This window comes from Oncorhynchus keta, chromosome 15 (assembly GCF_023373465.1).
Source record: "Oncorhynchus keta strain PuntledgeMale-10-30-2019 chromosome 15, Oket_V2, whole genome shotgun sequence".
NCBI classification, from domain to species: Eukaryota; Metazoa; Chordata; class Actinopteri; order Salmoniformes; family Salmonidae; genus Oncorhynchus; species Oncorhynchus keta.
The window spans coordinates 38,932,247-38,954,597 of record NC_068435.1 but is presented as its reverse complement, the minus strand read 5'-3'; the positions used below and the strand labels follow the sequence as shown (position 1 = coordinate 38,954,597).

At 42.4% G+C, this 22,351-nt stretch overlaps 1 protein-coding gene across 1 annotated transcript; it reads right to left on the bottom strand.

Annotated features, from left to right (window-relative positions):
* Positions 1-4,746: 4,746 nt before the first annotated feature.
* Positions 4,747-21,023, bottom strand: LOC118394902 (pre-mRNA-splicing factor 38B-like). The gene is made up of 6 exons (XM_035788545.2): positions 20,502-21,023; positions 19,827-19,895; positions 10,560-10,711; positions 8,558-8,618; positions 5,938-6,155; positions 4,747-5,848 (listed from the first exon to the last, which is right to left on the bottom strand). Exons 1-6 carry the CDS (start codon positions 20,724-20,726, stop codon positions 5,137-5,139), a joined length of 1,437 nt encoding a protein of 478 aa, XP_035644438.1. The 5' UTR covers positions 20,727-21,023; the 3' UTR covers positions 4,747-5,136.
* Positions 21,024-22,351: the final 1,328 nt, after the last annotated feature.

Sequence of the window (22,351 nt, the reverse complement as noted above, 5' to 3'; positions counted from 1 at the left end):
CTTAACACCACCTGGCGCGCTAACCAAAATACAGGGGGTGGTCCGCCCAGTTCTTACATATTCTTAACACCACCTGGCGCGCTAACCAAAATACAGGGGGTGGTCCGCCCAGGTCTTACCTATTCTTAACACCACCTGGCGCGCTAACCAAAATACAGGGGGTGGTCCGCCCAGGTCTTACCTATTCTTAACACCACCTGGCGCGCTAACCAAAATACAGGGGGTGGTCCGCCCAGGTCTTACCTATTCTTAACACCACCTGGCGCGCTAACCAAAATACAATTAGTGATGGGCTGACCAATCAGCTGTTTTGGAATCCAGGAAGCCATTTCCTGAAATACACACACACATATACACAAACCCACAACACAGACACTGGGGAACGTTAACACACACATTATTATTTTCTCATTAAATGCTTTCAATAATATACATGTATTTCTACAATTTATAGTTCAATTGAGGGTTTTAAGTCATTTGGAGTTATTGGAATGTTAACATATTGTCCCATGTACATTGTGTAATTTACAGATGGTACCTACCTACCCCATACGGATATCCAAAGTCAACCCAAATTTACCACTGGTATTAAGATTGGGTTGCATTCAGCTGAACTCTGAATTGATGATTAGTTGTGTGCTGCCTGCTGTGGGCATGTGGGCATGATTGAAATAAATCCAACCTTAATTTACATTGTGACGCAATCATGACCACAAGTCTCACATAGCTCAGAGACTGACTTTATGACCAAAATGATCCTATTTAAACTTTGTAGTCAATTTTGACAGTAGAATATATGTTTCTGACTCACATCGATCCCACATAGGCTGTTTTCTAAATGAGAAGTTGATTTTTAGGGACACTTGCTCGGTAAATTTAATGCACACTGACACGACCAGGGCATCACATTTTTATTAACAGTTGAAAGTGTCTGCATAACACTGCAACACAACTCCAAACATGACAGATGAGAAGCTACATAGCCCCTAGGCCATATGAATATAAAGAAGCATGAAACAAACATGACAGATGAGAAGCTACAGAGCCCCTAGGCTATATGAATATAAAGAAGCATGAAACAAACATGACAGATGAGAAGCTACATAGCCCCTAGGCCATATGAATATAAAGAAGCATGAGACAAACATGACAGATGAGAAGCTACATAGCCCCTAGGCCATATGAATATAAAGAAGCATGAGACAAACATGACAGATGAGAAGCTACATAGCCCCTAGGCCATATGAATATAAAGAGACATGAGACAAACATGACAGATGAGAAGCTACATAGCCCCTAGGCCATATGAATATAAAGAGACATGAGACAAACATGACAGATGAGAAGCTACATAGCCCCTAGGCCATATGAATATAAAGAGACATGAGACAAACATGACAGATGAGAAGCTACATAGCCCCTAGGCCATATGAATATAAAGAAACATGAGACAAACATGACAGATGAGAAGCTACATAGCCCCTAGGCCATATGAATATAAAGAAGCATGAGACAAACATGACAGATGAGAAGCTACAGAGCCCCTAGGCCATATGAATATAAAGAAACATGAGACAAACATGACAGATGAGAAGCTACATAGCCCCTAGGCCATATGAATATAAAGAGACATGAGACAAACATGACAGATGAGAAGCTACATAGCCCCTAGGCTATATGAATATAAAGAAGCATGAGACAAACATGACAGATGAGAAGCTACATAGCCCCTAGGCCATATGAATATAAAGAGACATGAGACAAACATGACAGATGAGAAGCTACATAGCCCCTAGGCCATATGAATATAAAGAGACATGAGACAAACATGACAGATGAGATGTTTTGATTAGCCCCTAGGCCATATGAATATAAAGAAGCATGAGACAAACATGACAGATGAGAAGTTCATAGCCCCTAGGCCATATGAATATAAAAAGCATGAGACAAACATGACAGATGAGAAGCTACATAGCCCCTAGGCCATATGAATATAAAGAGACATGAGACAAACATGACAGATGAGAAGCTACATAGCCCCTAGGCTATATGAATATAAAGAAACATGAGACAGACATGACAGATGAGAAGCTACATAGCCCCTAGGCTATATGAATATAAAGAGACATGAGACAAACATGACAGATGAGAAGCTACATAGCCCCTAGGCTATATGAATATAATTTCATCCATTCTACCAGCTGATGTGAGATGTTTTGATTACAGAACATTATATAACTTCAGGGCCTATGTATTTTCAATGTTTTGTTCACCCACAATCTTACCACAAAGCTTGTCAACTTTTCCCCTGTCTTTCTGGCTGACGCCTTCCCTTCTAATTTCAAGTTAAACTTTGTTTATTTTTCATATATACATGGAGTAAGTATACAGTGAAATGCAATGCTTGCAGGTTAACCTCTAGAACCTCCCTCCCCCCAAATTTCAATTAAATAGCAAAGTGAATAAAAGAGTAATAAAAATAACTCAATTAAATATTTTACCAATTTAATAATGGACATGTAGAATGGAATAGATTATAAGACCTCTATGAATAATATAATTGAGTCAATTCTACCACAACAACATTTCTGATGTTAAACAGGGTTAACTGTAACGTTGGAGTAAAGTTCAGCTTCAGTCCACAGGGGGGCACTCTGTGACTGTCAGAAGACATGTGCTTCAGTCAGAAAAACGTTCTCTCATCTCTTTGGTCTCAGCTAGCTAGCTAGCCAGTAGCTACCCTAGTGAATAGCCAGCCAAGACAGCTACAGATTTTGTATTTTTTATTCAACCTTTATTTAACTAGGCAAGTCAGAAACAAACCCATCAAATTCACTCTCTTGAAATAAACACTAATGTATACACTAAATAAACACTTAATATCATGCCTTATATCAGCATCCTTAGCTTGCCCATTCACTAAATATACTGTTAAATAACTCTGACACCCAATAGCGTAAGGATGTTGAGCTCTAGTTTATTAGCATTAGCAAACAATTATGCTGAGGGAGACGAGCTAGTTATCTACCAGCAACCTCCTGCTGCTTCACTTTGACTTTCTGGCTGCCCTCGCCACCTCATTCACTGCTGCCTCAACCTGCTAGATTTTTTGCAACTCTTTTGGAAGGTCAGAATATCCAGACTGACTGAGTGAAAGGCCTTTTGCTGAGTGATGACTGACATCTAACCGGTGCTGTATGACTAAGTCACACAAGACACGTTTGTATCAGTAAAAAAAAAACACATAACAGACCATTCTTTAAATTGTCATTTTCCCCCACAGATGCACGTTTTAAAATATTTGTGTTCTGTAGAGGCCTCCTTTTCACTCTGTCATAGACGGGATTGGGTGAGTTCTGAGGAACAAGACCTTACCAAGCACTGGGATCCGGACAACGCGTGGGTCTAACCCTGAATGCTGATTGGTTAAAACCGTATTCCAGCCGGTGTCTATTCCACGAATTACCACCGGCTAAATCAATGATGTGAAATGTTAATGTTTGTTGGTGCAGATGTAAACTTCGGACTACAAATGTATGTGTTCCAGAGTAGATATCAACTTTTGAGTACTGGCAGTGTCTGTTGTGGCAGTTGGGAAGGGGCAAGTTACCTGAAAAATATCTCAATGTTCATCTTAAGGTGCACTAAATTCATGCATTTACCTGTTGAAATTCCTTTTTCTTTGCTGGGGGAGAATGCTCCCAGACCCCCTACTGGTGTTGGGCTAAGCCCATTGTCTTCAAATCCTAGAAACACCTGATTCACACAATTATACTATTTAGAAGCATTATAAAAATCACTATTGTAGGACAAACAAAATCATATTTAGAGTTCCTGATCTAGCTAATGATTAGCTCCTTGGGGTAAGTAATGCAGAGAAGCAACCCCATGCTTTAGGCATGAGGCTGCACCAGACTGGTGTTGATGCTTATTGCTAAAACAGCACACCAATATGTTATTGGGCTAATTTCTGGATGGGAATATTGCATTGGGGGGGTTACATGGTTTCTAGATCAGCTTTTATGGTTGGCTATACAAGGTATTTTCCCAGACTGCAAATGAAAATCACTCACGATTGAAACTTGCCTTCCTGCGATCTTGACCCTCGCCACTAATTCTCATTCAGGCCAGCAGTTTTCACTCTGTACTGGTCCGATGTGCCACTGGCAAATTTACTTGAATGTCAAGCCCTGGACTGGTACCCAGGCTAACTGCCTTCCACTTGAAGACATTTTCATTAACCAGATATGGCAGCTCTAACATAATGGATCATCTGTGGTCACACACACAACTGAAATGTGTTAAGTCACACAATTGGCACAAAGGGGAGCGCTGCATCATTCGTGGGGGACATGTTCAAACATTCCGTTCCAAAAAAATATCTGAATTATGTTACTCGGATAATCCCCTTTCATTGATGTAGATATAGTACTTAAAACAGTTCATTTGACTGGGGTGATGCACAATGGGTCATGACACTCTTCATAACGTCTACTCGGGGTAATTACTACATTTGGGTGTACTGAGTAATTGCTTAAGAGATAGTGCCAGCAACTCACTCGCCTATTAAAATGTTGCCGATTGAATCAGAGGCTTTTCAATAGCTCAACGGGTTTGTATGTTGTAACGTTTGAGCAGTGGTACAAAAAGGGAGTGGAGGAAGTGATGTTTGCTGCACAGCGAAGCCTGTTAGATTTGTAGTGGTCTGCGTTAGGAATTACAGTATCTACACAACTACAATCAGAATTCTCTTTCATAAAAGTAGTTTTATTAGAAAACAAAATGCCAAATACAGCACGGCTCGGTGCGGAGTACAAACTCCCCTTGGGAGGCTGCTCTGTAGGATTTAAAACATTCTCAGATCCATATGTACAAAGCAATTTGGAACTTTCCAGACAACAACAAAGTACCATAGACTGAAATTACTACAGTAGAGAAGAGTAACACTGGTCTAGAAAGGGATGATAAGGCAGAGAGAAAGATCTACTTAAAGTTACGATGACCAAAGACAAGTCCAGGTGCTTTTTGTTTTAAAACAAGTGACAGAATACATGATCAAGTAAAAAGAAATGTAAGGAAGAGAAAGGATGGCGGGAGAGTTGTGAATTGCGCTAGGCGGGCTCAGCACGAGTTCACTCAACGCTCTGTGCTCTGGCTCATTTTACACTCCCTGTGTTTCACGTGGTCTCTACCGTTGCTGGGCTCACGTGGCCGATGGCTCCGCTCTTTACTGCGGCTGTGTTTGTGAGAGCGCTGCTCCCCCTCCCGACTGCACTGCTTCTTCCTACTCTTCTCCTTCTCCTCCCCTACCTCAGCCCCGCCTCTGTTCTCTTCTTGGACTTGTCGCTTTATGGACTTCTTGCGTCTCCTTTCCCTGCTTGCACTCCGACTGGAGCGCTTGGCCTTCCTCTCCTCCCTGTGACCCCTCCTCTCATCTCTCTCTTCTTTTTGTCTCCTGTCCTCCACCTCTCCCTTGCTCCTCTTGTCCTTGGACCGCTCCCTCTCGCTGCCCCCATCTTTATGGTACTCCCTGTCCTTCCTCCTGTCATTCTCCATGCACCCCTGCCCATCTTTCTCCCTGTCTTTCTGCTCTCCCTTGCGTTCCCGGCTCCCGCTGCGGCTCCTGCGACGTTCCCGGCGCTCCTGGGTACGGTCTGCGCTGCGGGACCGACGCCTCTCCCTCTCTTCTCCTTTCCCGTCCCCAGAGTCCCGCTCTTTCCTCTGGCGGTCGCGTTCCCTCTCCAGCTCGCGGTCGAAGCTGGGGCCATGGCGCTCTCGTTCGCGGTGGTGGCTCCGGCTCCTCGACCGTTTGGGAGTCCTCCTGGGGCTCGGGGTAGGTCTGGGGCTCCTGACCAGAAACAAGCCAACATTTCAGCTGCATTAAGACAGATGTGATCAACACAATATTATCTGTAATGGCTGCACTCCATTTCCTACCTGGAGCGTCTACGGCCCTCTGCCGGTGGTTCCTCAGGCTGCTCTACCTTCTCAGGAACCTTCCGGGGCCTTGCCTTCATCTGCGTGTCGATCAGCTTCTGCACGGGCACCGGGATGCGTGGAAAGAGAGTGGAGAACCACTCCAGCTTGGTGAGGAACGACCGGACCATCTCTCCGATTGTCATAACGCAGCCACCTCCGGCCTTCACATCCAGCTCCTGAGAACATGCAGAGGGGGGTGGGGTATTCAGAACCTTATTAACACAGATGCAAACAGAAGTATAAAAGGCATTGATTGTATTTAGAATCTTATTTAAATGTTTGGCATTTAGCAGACACTTATCCAGAACGATTTACAGGTTTATCTTCCTAGTCCCTGCTTTAACCTCCATTACTCAATTAGAAAGAAAATATAATTTGTGATGACCATGTACTGAACCTTCACCTCTGTTTTCATCTAGCTTAATATGCGCACATATAAATCATTATCATGTGTTTGCATAAAAATGTAGCTTAGTGCCTGATACTATAGGAAATAATAGGGAAATGGAAAAATAGTTGCTGTCATCTAATCTGTCTGGCTGTCCTCAAGAGTCTGTACTTACAAAGATACACTACATCACCAAAAGTATGTGGACACCTGCTCAAACATCTTACTCCAAGATCATTGGCATTAATATGGAGTTGGTCCCCCTTTGCTGCTATAACAACCTCCACTCTTCTGGGAAGGCTTTCCACTAGATGTTGTGGGGACTTTCTTCCATTCGGCCACAAGAGCATTAGTGAGGTCGGGCACTGATTTTGGGCGATTAGACCTGGCACGCAGTCGGTGTTCAAATTAATCCTAAAGGTGTTCGATGGGGTTGAGGTCAGGGCTCTGAGCAGGTCAGTCAAGTTCTTCCAATTTCGAAAAAAACATTTCTGTATGGACCTCACTATGTGCACATGGACATTGTCATGCTGAAACAGGAAAGGGCCTTTCAAACTGTTGCCACAAAGTTGGAAGCACAGAATAGTCTAGAATGGCATTGTATGCTGTAGCGTTAAGATTCCCTTCACTAAGGGGCCTAGCCCAAACCATGAAAAACAGCACCACAAAAACTTCAGTTGGCAGTATGCAGTCGGGTAGGTAGTGTTCTCCTGGTATCGGCCAAAACCAGATTCTTCCGTCGGACTGCCAGATGGTGAAGTGTGATTCATCACCCCAGAGAACCCGTTTCCACTGCCCCAGAGTCCAATGGCGGCGAGCTTTACACCACTCCAGCTGACGCTTGGCATTGAGCATAGTGATCTAAGGCTTGTGGCTGCTCGGCCATGGAAACCCATGAAGCTCCCAACGAACAGTTATTGTTCTGACATTGCTTCCAGAGGCCGTTTAGAACTCGGTAGTGAGTGTTGCAACAGAGGACAGACGATTTTTACACGCAGCAGCACTCAGCGGTCCTGTTCTGTGAGCTTGTGTGGCCTACCACTTTGCTCTTCGGTACGGCCCATTCTACTGCCAATGTTTGCATATGGAGATTGCAATGCTGTGTGCTCAATTTTATACCGTCGGCAACGGGTGAAGCTGAAATAGCCGAATAGACTAATTTTAAGGGGTGTCCACATACTTTTGTATATATTGTGTATGCTGTCAAAATAGCAGAAAACCTGGGGTGCATCTCAATAGTCTAAAGTGGCTTCCTCTTCTCTTATCCACCATCTGCACTAGCATTAAAATGAGTAGTAAAGGTGGAGGTGAAACAAGGAGAGAAAACAACTTTAAACAATAGAGATAGATCCGTGGACAGTGAAGGTTAAGAGTTGTGCTTCCTCCTTCCTCGACAGTCCAGGGAGACATTGGCCACAGTGCAAGTACAGAGTGGAGGAGGTAGATAAGTAGGTAGGTGCACACCAGCTAGAGAGACCAGGTTTGAATGGGTAGAGAACTGAACATCCGTTTTGCACTCACACACGCAAACCAAGTGCTGAGAGATACATTATCCAATTCACCTGCTGCACAAGGGGCATCTAAAGAAGAGAACATGGGAATTAGCCAGTTAGGTAGGTTGTCAGAGGATGTCAGGTTAAAATACTGCATCAGAACAAGTAGGCCTGGATGCACAGTCTGCCAAACACTATCCAGCCAATTGAAGGTGCACAGAGAAGATAAGTCTATTACAAGATTCTCCCCAGGAAATTATTAAATTGTGCTAGGTAGACGTGTGTGTGTGTGTGTGTGTGTGTGTGTCAGTAAAGAAGAAAACAAAGCAAAGGATTGATGTGTGAAGTGGTAGGTCCAGGGAGGAACCATGTTATACATTTCAGAGTAGTGGTCAAGTTTTGTACATTTGTTTTGTGCAATAAGTCCTGATAAAGGCATGCCCAGATGTAAACAGAATTAGACTACGGTCAAATATACTTACCCTGACAAAAACAGGCAGCACAGCAGAGTGAATTACCTAGCTACCCAACTTTGGGGAGAGGGACTAGGGGGGGGCAATTAAGCCAAATGAAGGCAAAGGTGAAAAATCAGATCTGAGCATCACAACGAGGAGAGAACTGAGACAACAGTTTGGATCATGCCAGACTAGTTAGTGAAAGGTAGAGAAACATGAAAGTATTACCCGTGTGGACATACCTCCTCATCATCCAGGAAACCATCATACCAGTCCACCAGGTCTGCAGGGGGCTGGGTGTATCTGGATAAACAAACACACCATGAGCATCTACTTATGAACATCCCATCGAATAACACATGTCCATGTTTTGGACTAGCGCCTGTTAACCATCTAAAACTAGATCGCAGTAATTTCCTTCTCCCCTTTTTCTAAGGTACACAATAGTAGGTTTTGGTAGACAGAAAACGAGTACATTGGTCATCAAAAAGATGTACATGCCATACAAATAAAGGCATTTTAATTACATGGAGTGCCTTGGTCCTCCTTTTTGATACGTGTATAGTGTTGTATGTGAATCAGATTTGATCAAAAGTAACTCACCATTCCAGGAAAGGACAAGTAAGAGAAAGGGGGACACTTGGGTCAGTTGTACAACAATGCATTCAACTGAAATGTGTCTTCCGCATTTAACCCTGCCGTAATCAACATCCACATCATCGGCTCCAGGGGAACAGTGGGTTAACGGCCTTGCTGAAGGTCAGATTTTTACCCAGCTTCTGTATACCACCCCTACCTTGTCACAACACAACTGGTTGGCTCAAATGCATTAAGGAAATAAATTCCACTACTCAACTTTTAACAAGGTACACCTGTTACTTGAAATGCATTCCAGATGACTACCTCAAAGCTGGTTAAGAGAATGCCAAGAGTGTGCAAAGGATGGCTATATGAAGAACCTCAAATATAAAGTCTATTTTGAATTGTTTAACACTTTTTGGTTACTACATGATTCCATAGTTTTGATGTCTTCACTATTATTCTACAATGTAGAAAATAGTCAAGAAAAACCCTGGAATGAGTAGGTGTACATTAATTTTAATATATATCCTCTTTAGGCATTAAACGTTATTTTTTTCCTGGTAGCGGTGACCTTCAGACAACTTGAGGCTTGCTAAGGTTTGTGGGTTGCCCAGAGCAAAACGGTGAACACCATGGTGTTTGTGAAACTGTCAGCTGTCCACATAGGGGTCATATTAGTGTGTATCCCAAACTGTTAGGACACTGAAGACAGAAGTTGGCAAGAGAGGCTGTACCGACTTCAGACGAGTCTTGTGCGCATCCTAGAGCAAAACGGTCTCTTTCAATAGAGTGGTTATAATACTTTGGAGGCCAAACCGTTCCGACGTTACAGGTTTTTGTGAGAAGACCGATTGGTCTGACACGTTGCTCTAGCTTTGCCACCTTTCAGAGCAGATGCGAAAGGGCGATATTGGCGAATGCTGTGGATTGAGACGATATCACGAGCTTAAACAGACTGATGGAGATTTTATTATGTTCATTTGAATTTCAGTGGGGTACAGAAATTGTAGGCTCGGGGTTAAAGGTCATAAACAGTCAAAATCATGTCTTCATGTAATTTGAGACATTTGGATAAAACCAGATCAAAGTATGAAAAATGACTACTGCTTCTACATTCACTACAAACATATTATCATAAAGTTACTTGTCCCCCATGTCAAACATGTGGCTTCAGGAGGCTTACAGAGGGGCTTATACAGCTACCCAACTGGTGCCAAAGTGTTACTGTCAGGTGTCAGAAAATGATATAAAAAGTTTGCCCTATTCATCTATGGCAAAGACACGTTTCCCATTTCAGGGACAGTAAATGACCAACGTTGGCATTACCCCTGTTCAAATACTACACTCTATCTAGGTGGCAGTGGGCACCCTTTCAGATTGTTTGCCAACTCATAGTAGTAGAAGAAAATTGACTTCATCGAAGTGGGGATGGCCTCAATGGCGCTGCATCTCACAGAAGCCATAATGGAACAGATACAATGACGCAATGTTTAAGTCTACGCATGCAACTAAACACCGCAAAATGACTGCTGAGCGTTTCACAAACAGGTTGCAACACTAAGGTAGGGTGATTGAAATGTATTTGCAGCCATAAATAGATGCAATGGGTCCTATCCTTCTGTGTAAATTTTTACATAAACCAACATTAAAACAGAGTTGTACCTTATGTACATAAAGCCAAGTGCTCTGATGTAGGGTGAGTCGTTGTGAGTGATCAGTCCCATCACCTGTTTACGGGTCATCTTGATGGTAAACAGTTTATACAGCAGGCAGAAGGCTGTGGACACAATGCCACCGGTCCCGACTCCCCGCACCTGAGGACAACAGAGGTTCATGAGTCAGACATGTTCTTTTTGGGAGCAGTGTTCCTTAACATCTCAAGTTGACCTCTAAGTTTCAGGGTGATCCATTATCAGTTTTCAACACAGCCCTACTCCACAGCTAAGTTAAGTGTGTTGCTCGCGTTCAACTCAACTACAGACTGGGTTATTTTCTGCATGTGTATGGGGTTATTTTCTTCATATGCATCTTTCTTTCACCCACTACTGGTGTGCGTGGCCAAAGAGTTCAATTTTCATGACATCTGGCCATAGCACCGGATCCAATCCAAGTCCCAATGCAGCTTAGCAAGTTAACATTTGTTGGATGACATGAAAAGAGAGCTCATTGGCAACACACACCAGTGTTGGGGTTTTGGCATCGAAAGAAAGATGACTGTGCAGAAAAGACCCCAAACCCTACTGTAAAATATGGTGGTGTAGCTTTGATCGTATGGGGCTATTCTCATTAAAAACCTGGTTGCCTCTGCCAGGAGGCTGAACATAGTCACAAGTGAATCATCCAACAAAACAACAATCCCAAGCACACATGAAAATCCATTAAGTGGTTAATTGATAGGGATGTGCAGTTCTCCTTTTATGAATGATTCTATACCCGTCTAGATACATGGGCTCCGAAATGATACGGTTTGATTAGGGGTACCTCAGGGTTGATGCAATTCGGTTTGATGTGTAATTCTTTTGGTATTTTTTAACAAACACATTCATGGCCTGTCGGCAACGAACTTGAAACATTGTATCAACTAGAAGTCGACCGATTATGATTTTTCAATGCCGATACAAATTATTGGAGGACCAAAAAAGCAGACAGATTAAAATCGGCTGGTTTAAAAAATAAATAAAGTATTTGTAATAATGACAATGACAATACTGAGTGAACTTATTTTAACTTAATATAATACATCAATAAAATCAATTTACCCTCAAGTAGATAATGAAACATGTTCAATTTGGTTTAAATAATGCAAAAACAAAGTGTTGGAGAAGAAAGTAAAAGTGCAATATGTGCTATGTAAGAAAGCTAACGTTACAGTTTCTTGTTCAGAACATGAGAACATATGAAAGCTGGTGGTTCCTTTTAACACGAGTCTTCAATATTCCCAGGTAAGAAGTTTTAAGTTGTAGTTATTATAGGACTATTTCCCTCTAAACCATTTGTATTTCATTAACCTTTGACTATTGGATGTTCTTATAGGCACTTTAGTATTGCCAGTGTAACAGTATAGCTTCCGTCCCTCACCTCACTCCTCCCTGGGCTCAAACCAGCAACACAACGACAACAGCCACCACATCAAAGCAGCGTTACCCATGCAGAGCAAGGATCAGAGCGAGTGAAGTTTGAAATGCTATTAGCGCAAGCTAACTAGCCAGCCATTTCACTTCGGTCACACCAGCCTCATCTCGGAAGTTGATAGGCTTGAAGTCATAAACAGCGCAATGCTTGACGCACAACGAAGAGCTTGAATTCATGTTTACGCGCCTGCTTCTGCCTACCACCGCTCAGTCATATACTTAGATACTTGCATATAATCTGACTGAGCATACAACAAAGGACACGCTAGATAATATCTAGTAACATCAACAATGTGTAGTTAACTAGTGATTATGATTGTTTTTATAAGGTAAGTTTAATGCTAGCTAGCAACCTACCTTGGCTTAATGCATTTGCGTAACATGCAGTCTCCTTGGAGTGCAACGAGAGAGAGGCAGGTCGTTATTGCGTTGGACTAGTTAACTGTAAGGTTGCAAGATTGGATCCTCCGAGCTGACAAGGTGAAAATCTGTCTTTCTGCCCCTGAACTAGGCAGTTAACCCACCGTTCCTAGGACGTCATTGAAAATAAGAATGTGTTCTTAATGACTTACCTAGTTAAATAAAGGCGCACAAAAATACCGATTTCCGATTGTTATGAAAACTTGAAATCGGCCCTAATTAAATCGGCCATTACGATTAATCGGCCGACCTCTATCAACTACTAATTTGGGTCTGGTCAGAAGTAGCAGCTAGCAAAATTGTATAAAATATTCTGGGCACTCAGACTTTCCCTTGCCAGTAAGCTCGGGACAGACAGCTGTAGGCTATTTGTGAAAGGGATAAGAAGCAGTGCTCGACTTGGGCAGGAGCTCACCGGAGCAGAGCACCCGACACCTCACATTTTCTACTGCTTGAGCTCCTGTTCCTCTTGCAGAATATAGTGGAGCTCCTGCACCTAAAAATAAACAGTACCAGCACCCAAACCTATTTCAGTCCAAGCACTGAACAAGTAGTAGTCAGGTAGGGCTATTTTAATTAAGTTTCCACTGGACCAGAGCATGACATTTGTCCCTTTAACACAGTGGTTATGAAAAGGGAGAGAACTGGAAATAATTTTCTAATACATTGAAGAACTATTGTCATTCTCAGTTGATGTAAAAAATACATTTAGTTTGATAGCGCTTTGAGGTGAAGAAAATCTTATTTTGAGAAGCTCCACCGCTCATTAGCCAATCAGAAATACAATCAGCGCCCCACAAATGGGCACATTTATATGCCTACAGTTGCGCTCAGGCCAGGAAGCCTATGGGCCTACTTCTAAGCGTAAGGTGCGCGTCTTACTCAACATTGACAGGATCTCTCCAGACAGGAAACATTGATTAAATTGACGAAACTGATAAATGGAATGAAATAATTCAAAACTTGTCAAGTGTTGCATAACTTTTTCTCACAAGTGTTGCATAACCAAACACTGTAGATAAGATATTACAGGTAAATGTACTACTGGTGATATATGCAAAGGGGAATTGATATACACTAACAATCAAACACAAACAATTCACACAATTATGAAACAATGAATGTGCACAAATTGGCGGGAGTGCATTCTGGTGAAAGTGCCATGTGCCCCTGCAGAGGTTAGGGCATTCATACTTGATGCGTATCAGGTGAATAGTTACATCCATATTAATTGACAACAACAATCAACATTTTGCAGTGGCCATCTCAGTCTCCAGACTTCAACCCTGTTGAAAACCTGTGGTTTTCATTGAAGAGCCCATAGGCACAGACAAATGATATCAATGAAAGATTATGTATGAAGGAATGGTTTAAGATCCCTCCCAATGTGTTCTCCAAACTCATAAAACATTTTAGAAAAAAGCTCAGTGCAATTACAAGGTGAGTTATTCAAAATAGGAGTGCCAATAATTGTTACCCTTTGAGGAGAAAATGGCATTACTTGTTAAAATCTTATTTTGAGCAATTGTATTAGGTTAAAATAATTGCCTGGTTTTTTAGCATACAACATAGCTCAGTTGAATTGATTTTATACCGTTAAAAAAATAATCTTTAGCACGGATGCCAACAATAGTCCAATTCAAAACTGCTGGGGCAATTTTATTTCCACTAGTGCCGAGGGATTTTAGGTTACTTAACCAATTGACCGGCGTTGGTTCAATTTTTGGCTGACCCCAATTAGTCAACTGGTCGATTGTTTGGCCGTTAGGCTGTTGGATGACAGATCTTCTTTGTCGAGCAGTAGAAAATATGTATTTATGGCACTCGAGACAGTCTTATTCACACTCATCTCAGTGAACTAATCCATTGCGGAGGATGCAGGGATAGCACAGCCCAAGAATAAGGGAAATGTCACGACAACTCAAGTCTCTCTCCAGAATGTGCTCTCCTGCCAATTTGCTCACATTAATTGTTCCTTGTAACTTCATTCTGTGAACTGTTTGCGTTTGCTTGTTAGTCTAGCAATTCCATACCATATACCACCAGTAGTCCATTTACCATTAATTCCTAATCTACAATGTTTGTTAGGTTACGGTAATCTCTGCTAATGCATTCAATATATTATTCCAGTCTTTTACCAGTTATTGTTGGAGAGGACATGTTTGCAGGGCACACAACCTATGCTACACTTGTGAGAAACAAGTTTTGGTTTATTTCATTACATTTATGAGTTAATTAGGTCAGTGTCTTGTGTTTGGCACACTCCTGTCAATGTTGCGTAATCACTTGATTACGCATAGAAATAGGCCTATAGGCTACCTGCCCTGCATACAAATGTGCCCATTTGGGAATCTAATAGTATTTCTGATTGGCTTAACCTGTTACTCCTACCCCCTACTTTTTCGAACATTCTGTTAAAAATCGCGCAACATTTCAGCGCCCTGCTGCTCATGCCAGGAATATAGTATATGCATATGATTAGTATGTGTGGATAGAAAACTCAGACGTTTATAAAACTGGTTAAATCACGGCTGTGACTATAACAGAACGTGCGTTTCATCGAAAAGTGCAGGAAAATCTGATCACTGAAAATGGAAAAATATATCCATGCGCGACTTGAACCCATTGATAAAGGTGAACCACATTTAATGGGGCTGAGGTTGCAATACCTACAGCTTCCACACGTTGTCTAGAGTCTTGTCATTTGCCTACTATTTGTTTCTTGGTCAAACAGACGCAAGGCAGCGCATTTCTTCCGGGCTCCGACCGGATATTTTGGTTGAGATTTACCGGGACATTATTTCCAGACGGACAGCTAAAGAATATACTTTGCCTCGTGATCAATTTGATCGCTTATTAACGTTTAGTAATACCTAAAGTTGCATTACAAAAGTATTTCGAAATGTTTTGTGAAAGTTAAGACTTTATTAATTTTAAAAAATGACGTTACTTATAAGACGCTATTTTTTTTCGTTTATCACAGTCTTCATAGATCGATATCTAGGCTATATATGGACCATTTTAATCGAAAAAACAGACCCAATAGTGATTATGGGACATCTAGGAGTGCCAACAAAGAAGGTCAAAGGTAATGAATGTTTTATATTTTATTTGTGCGGTTTGTGTAGCGACGACTATGCTAATTATTTTGTTTACGTCCCCTGCGGGTCTTTTGGGGTGTTACATGCTATCAGATAATAGCTTCTCATGCTTTCGCCGAAAAGCATTTTAAAAATCTGACTTGTTGCCTGGATTCACAACGAGTGTAGCTTTAATTCAATACCCTGCATGTGTATTTTAATGAACGTTTGAGTTTTAACTAGTACTATTAGCATTTAGCGTAGTGCATTTGCATTTCCAGATGTCTAGATGGGACGCCTGAGTGCCAGGTAGGAGCAAGAGGTTAACTCACCACCACTAATGAGCTGTGGCGCTTCTCAAAGTAATGTTTTCTTCACCTCAAACAGCAAGCAAACCAAAATCTGTTTTACATCTATTGAAAATGACAATAGTTCGTCAATATATCTGAAAATCGCTCCAGCTCGCTCTCCTTCGATAAAAAAATGGCATGCTCTCATCCAGTGGAAATGTCATAAAATAGGCCTACCTGACAGCCTACAGCTGCATCTGTCCCGAGCTTACTGGCGTGGGAAACGTAGGGCCCAGAAGTTAGTTTGCTAGTGTGCTCTGGCAAGACCCAAGTTAATAGTTGATGCAATGTTTCAAGTTTGTGGCAGACAGGCCGTGCCTATGTGATTTATAGGATATTTATTTTTAAATCGGGATTTCTTCCTACAGGCTGCAATGTTTATTTGTTGGCTTTATGTAGGTTATTTTTACATGGTTGGCAATATAAGTTGCTTTTTAGGTTTGAATAATTTTAATATTGATTTGGATAGACTTTTGATTAACCACATCACAATGATTGAGATAAAGACAAATTAAATGAAGCTGTTCCACAAAAATGTGCATATGAAAACCATAACCGACACACAGATCGGTAGTAAGTCAATCGTTATGCCACATGAGAAAAGTTGCAGATTCCACGTTTTACATATCACCAGAAACTCCATGTCAGAATCTGCAGTCAGCAGGAGGAGGATGGTTGGGATCAGGCAAGTTTAGCGTAGAAATGTGGCAAATCACTACAATGACCACAATCCAAAGGTTTGCTGGTTAAAATCCCAGAGCCGGCAAGGTGGAAAGATCTTGAGCAAGGCAGTTAACCAGCAACAACTGCTCACCGGGCGCCGATGACGTGGACGTCAATTAAGACCCCGCACCTCCCTGATTCAGGGGGGTTGGATTAAATGTGCAACACATTTTGGTTGAATGCATTCAGTTATGCAACTGACCAGGTATCCCCTTTCACACATGTTAGGTTAGATAGACTGCATACGTTGCCGCATGAGAGGGAAATGTACACAACGATATGTGAAAAGGATAAGACATACTTCTATGAACTGTCAACTTTCAAAAGAGTCAAATGATTGTCAGACAGCTCTACAGCATAGTTGGGCAGTCTAGCTGAATAGGATGACTACCGACAGTATGGGGAGAACAGGTGACATTAGATTGGCGTCTGGCTGTTACTGCCTGAGCACAGATGACTTTAAGGTATTAAAAAGTCTAATAAAACTAAGTCATTTTATTATTTCATAGTAAATTGTTGTTTTTCTATGTGGACCTGACAGACAATGGAATACTTTTTACATTTTGGTCAATTTACTATTTCTGGCTCTGGAATTTCCATTAACAGCTTGAATCATTTTAAGGTCAAATAATCGAAACCCATGATTGGTTTTTTAACTTTTTTTGTCCCCAATTTTGTGATCCAACTGGTAGGTACAGTCTTGTCCCATCGCTGCAACACCCATACAGACTCGGGAGGGGTGAAGTTCGAGAGCCATGCATCCTACAAAACACGACCCCGCCAAGCCGCACTGCTTTGACACTGCTCACTTAACCGGAAGCCAGTCGCACCATTGTGTCGGAGGAAACACTGTACAGCTGGCGACCAAATGCAGCATGCATGTGCCCGGCTGCCACAAGGAGTCGCCAGAGCGCGAGGGAAAAGGACATCCCAGCCGGCCAAACTCTCCCCTAACCTGGACGATGCTGGGCCAATTGTGCATCGTATCATGGAATCGAACCCAGATCTGCAGTGACTCCTCTAACACCAATGCGCCATCATTAACTATGCCCAGTAGCAGTATATTTTAGCCAACAAATGGTTGCCCCAGCCAGGAGCCTGAAACTTGGCCCCAAGTGGATTGTCCCGCAATACAATAACCCCAAGCACACACCCACAAAGAAATTGTTAATTGACCACAAAAATCGACAAGTTGCAATGGCCATCTAGGTCTCCAGACTTCAACCCTGTTGAAAACCTGTTCTTTGAATGGAAGAGGAGAGTCCATAAGCACAGACAAAGCATATTAAGGATCTGGAAATATTCTGTTTTTAGGAATTGTGCAAGATTCCTCCCAATGTGTTCTTCAATCTCAGAAAACATTTTAGAAAAAGGCTGTGCCGTTATCCTGGCATGGTGAGTTATTGAAAGGTTTGAAAACAGGGGTCTCAATTTTTTACCCCCATTCTTTTTTTTGGAAAAGGAATTACTTGTTAAACAAAATCTCTTTCTCTGAGCAATTGTATTAATAATGTGTTTCTTGTATTGTTTTTGCTCATCTTTATCAAAGGGACCAATGTTTTTTTAAAATTGTATTTCACCTTTATTTAACCAGGTAGGCCAGTTGAAAACAAGTTCTCATTTACAATTGCGACCTGGCCAAGATAAAGCAAAGCGACAAAAACCAGAGTTACACATGGAATAAACAAATGTACAGTCAATAACAATATAAAAATCTGTATAGTGTTGGAAATGAAGTAAGGAGGTAAGGCAATAAATAGGCCATAGTGGCGAAGTAATTACAATTTAGCAATTAACACTGGAGTGATATGTGCAGATGAGGATGTGCAAGTAGAAATAATGGTGTGCAAAAGAGCAAAAAAAACAATATGGTGATGAGGTAGGTATTTGGATAGACTATTTACAGATTGTCTGTGTACAGCTCCAGTGATCAGTAAGCTGCTCTGACAGCTGGTGCTTAACTTTAGTGAGGGAGATATGAGTCTCCAGCTTCAGTGATTTTTGCAATTTGTTCCAGTCATTGGCAGAGAACAGGAAGGAAAAGCAGACAAATGAGGTGTTGGCTTTAGGGGTGACCAGTGAGATATACCTGCTGTAGCGCGTGCTACGGGTGGGTGTTATGGTGACCAGTGAGCTGAGAAGGCGGAGGTTTACCTTATAAGCAGACTTATGACCTGGAGCCAGTGGGTCTGGCGACGAATATGTAGCGAGGACCAGCCGACGAGAGCATACAGGCCGCAGTAGTGGGTAGCATATGGGGCTTTGGTGACAAAACGGGTGGCACTGTGATAGACCACATCCAGTGTGCTGAGTAGAGTTTTGGGGGATATTTTGTAAATTACATCGCCGAAGTAAAGGATCGGTAGAATAGTCAGTTTTACGAGGGTATGTTTGGCAGCATGAGTGGTGGCTTTGTTGCGAAATAGGAAGCAGACTCTAGATTTAATTGTGTATTGGAGATGCTTAATGTGAGTCTGGACAGAGAGTTTACAGTCTAGCCAGACACCTAGGTATTTGTAGTTGTTCACATATTCTAAGTCAGATCCGTCCAGAGTAGTGATGCTAGTCGGGCGGGAGGGTGCGGGCAGCGATCGGTTGTAGAGCATGCATTTCATTTTACAAGCATTTAAGAGCAGTTGGAGGCCACGGAAGGAGTGTTGTGTGGATTGTAGCTCGTTTGGAGGTTTGTTAACACAGTGTTCAAAGAAGGGCCAGATGTATACAGAAGAGGTGCGTAGAGGTGTACCACAGAATCACCCACAACAAGAGCGACATCATTGATATATACAGAGAAAAGAGTCGGCCCGAGAATCTAACCCTGTGTCACCCCCATAGGGACTGCCAGAGGTCCGGACAACAGATCCTCCGATTTGACACAATGAACACTATCTGAGAAGCAGTTAGTGAACAAGGCGAGGCAGTCAGAGGAACCGAGGCTGTGGAGTCTGCTGATAAGAATGTGGTGATTGACAGAGTCGAAAGCCTTGGCCAGGTCAACGAAGAAGGCTGCACAGCACAGTTATGATATCGCTTAGGACTTTGAGCGTGGCTGAGGTGTACCCGACCGACCATATGTGATGCACTTATGAACCCGAGTTGGCAGAGACTAGCTTCTCTGGTCAGGGTGAAACTTGCATGGATTTACTCTCAGCTGCAGAAATAAAACAGGCAGCATCGGAGAGATAGAAACACGGTTAGGCAAAAGGCACGTACTTTCTAACTTACCCCTCCGCACATTCCAGTCTGTCCGGCAGTCTTCCTACTGCCTTTCTCCCAGGGCTCAACATGAGTAACCTAGTGAGAAAATAACATGGTGACTCAATGATGCAAAAATCATTGTGGCGTTGGCTACGTCATTTGTTGGCTGCCTCAAAGTTAAGCCATAAGTGACAAATCTCACCACATGCAAATAGGTTGATGGCGTTGTATGGTCATGCAATTATTACCGCTCACTAGTCAACATAACTTGATGATTACTAGCTCGTGTTATGTACTCTAACGTTGGATATTTAGCTAGTCGGTCTCGCTAACGTAAGCTAGGTTTGTCTAGAAAGTGTAGTTAACCACTAACGTTACTTCCAACACAATATTCCCAATTACTGTGGATTGTTCTAGCTAAATATAGCTAACACTAACTAACGTTAGCTAACCGCTCAAATGTGTCAACAGAACAGCAACGTGTCCGTTTACTTGTGGAATAAACATTGAGATAGTTACATAGACACATTAAAACAAGTTATGCCAAAGTTAGTTAACGTTACCTGACAATTGATAATTTAGCTTGCCATTTCCCCCTTTAATTGTTTTTTCAAACAGCTAGCTATGAAGCTAACCAAGGTTAGCCAGCTAACGTTAGCCAGCTAACGTTAGCCAGCCTTGTAGCATGGGTACAGACGTTACCTTGAAATAGATCTCATCCACCACCTCATGGTAGGTTTTCAATTCATACAGCTGCACTTTGAAATATGGAGACGAGAGAACGTTGGTGAGGACCATAGGGTTCAAGTTCATAGTCTTTTCGTTGCCCCAGAGAGGCAAGTTGTTGCCATGTTTTCCAGCGTTAGGGCCAATCCTGCTCACGGCCTGTGGTTGCTGTTGGTTCGCGGCGACAGTGTTGTTGGCCATAATGCGAGGATCCCACGCTGTCGATTCAACAATGCGGGAAATTAGCCGCTAACGTTAGCTATCTTACACAATAGATGCTTCCGACTACAACGCCATTAAAACGCGATATGAAACCTTCAATAGTCACGGTAAATAAACTATTTTCTACAATAACCTAGCGCACGATTTTAGACCGCCAAACCCTACTTTCTATAACTATATGTCTGGCTAGCCGAGGTTCTTCGACAAGAAATGTGCACGTAACAACCGCTGCCAGTAAAAAATGCAACGACTTACGCCGTGCGCCTTCTTCTTTACGCTTTTATTGCCGGATAGCAACCAACTGACAGCTGCTTACATCGCCACCTACTGTACTGGAGGAGTCTGAGGCCGGTCACGAGCCACTGTATCCATACCACAGGAGGTTGTGACACCTTTAATTGGTGAGGACGGTACACACGGTTTGATGCCATTCCATATACTCCGTTCCAGCCATGAGCCATTCTCCCCTCAGCAGCCTCCACTGATTTATACCACTATATTATCTTAAAACTAACCCTGAATTTCTGATGAAATCAAATCATTCCCTACAAACCTCACGACTCCCATCACCCCCACACAAAATGCCTCCCACTCCCCATTCCCGTCCAACCTCTCTGACCCTGTCAAACAAACTCTCCCTTTCTACGTCACACATTTCACAAAATAATCATACATGTTCATTTTTTTCCTCTACCATACAGCCATTACAGGGAAATGTGTCTTCCGCATTTAACCCAACCCCTCTGAATCAGAGGTGCGGGGGCTGCCATAATCGACATCCACGTCTTCAGAGCCCGGGGAACAACTGCCTCGCTCAGGGGCAGAACGACAGAGTTTTACCTTGTCAGCTCGGGGATTCGAGCCATCATCCTCTTTAACAATTTCCACACATCCCCCAATTGTTTCCCTTCCTACAGAAGAACAGAATTCCCGCTGTGCACCTTTCTTTGCATTCTTAATGACTTTCCAAGCCAACGCTATCTTTCTCTGAAAGACTATCATGCTATCAAATGTAAAATTATTCTTGAAAGTTTTAAAAGCATTATCACGATCAGGGAAACCGGTTCCCTTTTCTGAAAACATTTGTCAAAGTCTATGCTGCACATAACTGGGAAATGATTCATGCCAATTGTGGATTCTATCTTCACATCCCACTCACAAATACCAGAAATGGAGGAGGACGTCAATGTACGATCTAAACATGACGATGTACCTCTAGTCATATTTACCCATGTCCCCCCACTATCATTTAGACAAACTAGTCCCCTCTGCTCCATAAAATCTTCAACCATTAAACCATTGGCATCCGTGGCAGTGCTACCTCACAAGCTGATACGCGCATTGAAATCTACACACCATATCTCCTTATCACCTGAACTGTATTTCACAACTATGTCTAATTCACACACAGAATTGGGTTTACAAGGATAACAGTAATTAAACAACGTGATAACACCCCCTTCTCTACACATCTCCACCGTCACACAATCGTAGAATGTATGCACACATGACTGTAAGTCGCTTTGGATAAAAGCGTCTGCTAAATGGCATATATTATTCTTTGAAACCATGAATCACTCTATGTGCTACACCTTCTTTGGTAA

Bases quoted from the DNA above. Each gene is read 5' to 3' on its own strand.
- LOC118394902 (XM_035788545.2), bottom strand. From the start codon at position 20,726: ATGGCCAACAACACTGTCGCCGCGAACCAACAGCAACCACAGGCCGTG. The intron at 10,712-19,826 runs GTAAGTTAGAAA...TGTTGTCCTCAG, and splicing joins AGACTGGAATGTGCGGAGGG to GTGCGGGGAGTCGGGACCGG. The intron at 8,619-10,559 runs GTACAACTCTGT...TTGTTTATCCAG, and splicing joins CTTGGCTTTATGTACATAAG to ATACACCCAGCCCCCTGCAG.